This window comes from Fukomys damarensis, unplaced genomic scaffold (genome assembly GCF_012274545.1).
Source record: "Fukomys damarensis isolate Sample0158 unplaced genomic scaffold, DMR_v1.0_HiC HiC_scaffold_13, whole genome shotgun sequence".
NCBI lineage: Eukaryota > Metazoa > Chordata > Mammalia > Rodentia > Bathyergidae > Fukomys > Fukomys damarensis.
In genome coordinates this window covers 14,538,431-14,542,272 of record NW_022900925.1, presented here as the reverse complement: position 1 = coordinate 14,542,272, position 3,842 = coordinate 14,538,431, and the positions used below count along the sequence as shown (strand labels likewise).

Here is a 3,842-nt window from a genome sequence, read left to right as displayed (position 1 = left end):
TTCCATTTTCAACTTTTTTTCTTTTTTTTTTTTTTTTTTTTTTTTTTTTTTTTTTTTTTTTGGAGACAGGGTCTCACTATGTAGGTGAGACTGACCTGGAACCCACTATGTAACCCAGGCTGGTCTCGAAATCACAGTGATCCTCCTGCCTCAGCCTCCACAGTACTGGGATTACAGGTGTGCACCACACACCCGGCTTTGTTTTTCTAATTCCTTGATAAAAGTAACCACATTTGTGTTCCTCCTATAAACTCGGAGCCAATTATAGTGCAGGGTACTTAAAAATGCTGGGTAAATGTAATTTATCAACAAATTTGTAGTTGACTATTGCCTTATTTTGAACTAGCAGTCTTTGGACGTAAGTGCACACAATACCTCCTCTGAATTTAAATTTCCATCCCACTGGGCTTTGTGGTGCATACCCTTCAATGCCAACACTCTGGGAATCAGAGGCAAAAGGTTCACAAATTCAAGCCCAGCCTGAGCAACTCTATGAGACTGTCTTAGAAACAAAGAAGCTAGCAAAATCGGATGGGGCTAGGAATGTAACTTGGGGCAAAAACCCTGGATTTAATCCCTAGTACTGTCAAAAAATAACCTTCCATCCTATGCCAACTTACTTATGACATTACACTTGTCTTTTTTTTTTTAAGCAGTGATGGGGATCAAATCCAGGGCCTTACCTATTAGAGGCAAGTGTTCAACCACTGAGCTGCAGCCCCAGCCCTACAATACATACATGCTTTTCAGTTCAACCCGCAGTATTCTTCCCAAAAGTCAATCTGAAGCATGGCGTGATGGTGTACCCACATAATCCTAGCACTACAAGAGGCTAAGCCAGGAGGATCCCAAGGAGGAGCCCAACCTGGACTGCTAGTAACACCTCATCTCAAAAAACAACAAAAGAAAAAAAATCAAGAGAAAAAAGAAAGAAAAAGTGCATGTCAAAACAAAATATTAATCTTACCTCCATTCCTATGCCTGGGTCCTTCTGAGATTTAATCACTCTAGGGTTTAAAGGGAAAGGGTCCAAGGGGGCATCTATCTGTTTCATTTGAAAGTCACCATATCCAATGATATGCAGCAAACTATTTACGTTCAGTGTCTGCCCACGAACATAGCCTGAGATTTTCAAGGTGCCCACCAAGTTACTCTCTTCACTAGGCACAAAGTCAACAGCATAAGCAAATAAGTAGGCCCGCCGATCTCGAAAAGCAAGATGTCGTTGCTTTTGGTTAGCCAACTGTCTAAGTAGCATCCCTGCCTCCTGTTGAGAGTCTAACAGGAAGAGTTTGTCATTAGGAAAGCGCTTTTCCACAACTTTACTTAGCTTCTTTCTGGAATCTAATTGCTTCTTTGGTGGGAGGCCAGAAACCCCTTGGACAGCTAGTGCTGTAAGCAAAAGAAAAAAGGCTTCATTATATGAAAATCCTGCCACAGTTCCCGAGCTAGTATGATCATAAAAAAGAGTTATCAGTGAAACCAAACTTCTTTCTTGTTCTGGGTAAAGGACAGCCCAGAAATAAAAAGGCACCTTGGTTGATAATTTGTAATTAAATGACCAAGTTTAATTTGCTATGTACATTCCAACACTATCTAAATACAATTCATCAGTTTTATTCCCGAGTCAGATAGCAGGCACAGTGCCTGAAAAATGATAGGGGCTCAACAAAAGCTAATTTGCTTCCTTCTCTGGCCTCCAATACCCCAACTCACTTACTATAGGTGGGAAGTCCCTGAGCAAAGAGGCAGGAGAGACAGTAATCCCCAGTGCTGTCCCAGCCTTCCAGTGGATCAAGGAGAAACAGGATGGTATCAGCAACTTTAGCCATGTCTAACACTGTGTGCAGATCCCCTAGAAACAGAAGACACCATAAGAAGTAGTGGTTGGCAACAAACACATTATACTCAGAAAACATTACTGATGCTCAAACATAAGGTTGGAAAAACATTATATTCGCTCACCGGGTTTTGCAGATGTAAAAAACCACCGATGTTTCAAACGGGGGCACAGCAGCACAAAGCGATGGGTGTTCTCCCATTCCTGCAGGTGCACAGTTCCCGTGTCCCTATCCTGCAGCAGGCGAAGGGCTTCAGGCAAGGAAATTCTGTTATGCAAAGGCACCACCAGCACCTGATGAGGAGCCCCATCTTTGCTGCCTAGCTGTCTCTTCTCTGCAAGAACCTGTGAATAGAAAGAGCCAGAAAAATCTCTGTAATTCGCTCTGGTGTTGTATTTCCAACAGTACAGATGCACCCACGCTTAACCAGCACGGTTCTGGTTAAAGGCCGCATTTAGCCAAGGGCCGGAGGGTGGCAGGTTCATGGACTACAGCAAAGAATGCTCTAGCCTGAGTCTAGACCTGGAGGCCCGATACGCGCTCTGGAGTTATTCTCCGTCTTCACCCCCTTCCACGGTCATTCCCGAGTTCAAGGTATCCATCTAAAACGGGAGAGAGGCCGCACCACCTCCCGAACCCCTCCTCTCACCGCCTCCTTTTTCTGTTTTCGGAGCTGGCTGGCGCGGTGCCTCTGGTCTACTCTGCTGAGCTCCTTTCTCACCTTCTTGCACAGGACTTTCAGTTCAATATGGCCTGAGGGAGAGACCATAAGGGACTGTGATGTTTGGTAACACGTCCAACAAAGGGGGATCCTCGGGCCACACACTAGGCCTTTCTCACGAGTCCCATGCGACTGTAGCTCAGTCTAAGCCTAAGAAAAGCAGTGTCGGCTAACAACCCTTTCTACCTTATCTCCTACCCTTGCCATCCCGCTGTGCGGATCCTCGACCTCGATGCCGCCAGCCTTTATGAGCTTTATTATGTTGCTTGAGGGGTCCAGAACGGTGAGCCGCCATGCTTCCGCCCAAGAGCGCCTAGTCAGCAGCACTTCCGGACCAGGCCGCGTGGTTCCGGACCCCTCCGAAGGCGGGCTCTCTCCCGGGGCGGGGCTCCCGCATCCTCTCGCGATGCGTTTTCCTCCTGCATGAGAACTGGCGGCTTTGTAGTCCCAGCCGAAGCGCCACGGGAACTTTTCCCACGCCGCAGCCGGAGGTGGCGGCTTTAAAAACGCACGATGTGAAATCTCGGGACTTGGGCTCTCAGTCCAGGAAAACTATTTTGCCCCACTATTTTCATTTTTAGTACTGTAAAGTTGTACCATGTAGGATAATGTTGAATGGAATACTCTTCGTGGCACAGAGGCCTCAGCCCCTCCTCTCACCTAGACTCTGGCACGCCGCTCTTTAGTTTGCAACAAGTGTTCTTTATCGCTGAAGAACCTTTTCTTTCTTTCCCTCCACACTCATAAATTCTAAGGCAGAAGGCGCTTCTCTGACCCTCACCATCTCCGCACAAGATCCCGAGATCCCTGTTACTCCAACCTGTTCTCTCAGGGACGCAAAAAGGGTGCATGAAGGGACGTGGCGGCTCCGAAGGGGGCGAGGGAGAATAGCTGTGGTCTTCCTGTCCTCGGGCTCCGGTTCTTTAGAATTTTGAGCTGTGCCCCAAATCTTTTCCCCACACTCTGCAACCGAGGGCGAAGGTTGGACGTGGGATCCAGAGAAGCAAGGGAACAGGTAGCGAACGCTGGCTTTCAGTGGGTAGCTTCGAGCTCCGGGAACCTAGTGCTGGGACCCCGACGTTCCAATCCCTTACTCTCCGTCCGGTTGGAAGAACCAGTTGATAGAAGTTAGCATCTAGCCAAGTTGAGGGCCGCCCGGCGGGGAGCTGCGTTAGACTGGCTATAGACGCTCACAGTGCGAGTTCTTGTCCTCAGCCCTGGAGCAGGCGCGTTGCCATGACAGCGGTCTCGAGGCGCGCGCCTGGGCCCGCCACCCCCGG

At 48.2% G+C, this 3,842-nt stretch overlaps 1 protein-coding gene across 1 annotated transcript in view; it reads right to left on the bottom strand.

Annotated features, from left to right (window-relative positions):
• The window catches only part of Tsr1 (TSR1 ribosome maturation factor), a 15,360-nt gene extending 11,567 nt beyond the window's left edge, over positions 1-3,793 (bottom strand). Inside the window, exons 1-5 of the mRNA XM_010642140.3 lie at positions 2,761-3,793; positions 2,491-2,594; positions 1,966-2,185; positions 1,721-1,855; positions 968-1,392 (exon numbers count right to left, since the gene is read on the bottom strand). Of these exons, the coding sequence (XP_010640442.1) occupies positions 968-1,392; positions 1,721-1,855; positions 1,966-2,185; positions 2,491-2,594; positions 2,761-2,857 (981 nt within the window). The 5' untranslated portion in view covers positions 2,858-3,793. The remainder of the gene's footprint in view (positions 1-967; positions 1,393-1,720; positions 1,856-1,965; positions 2,186-2,490; positions 2,595-2,760) is intronic.
• Between the last annotated feature and the right edge of the window lie 49 nt (positions 3,794-3,842).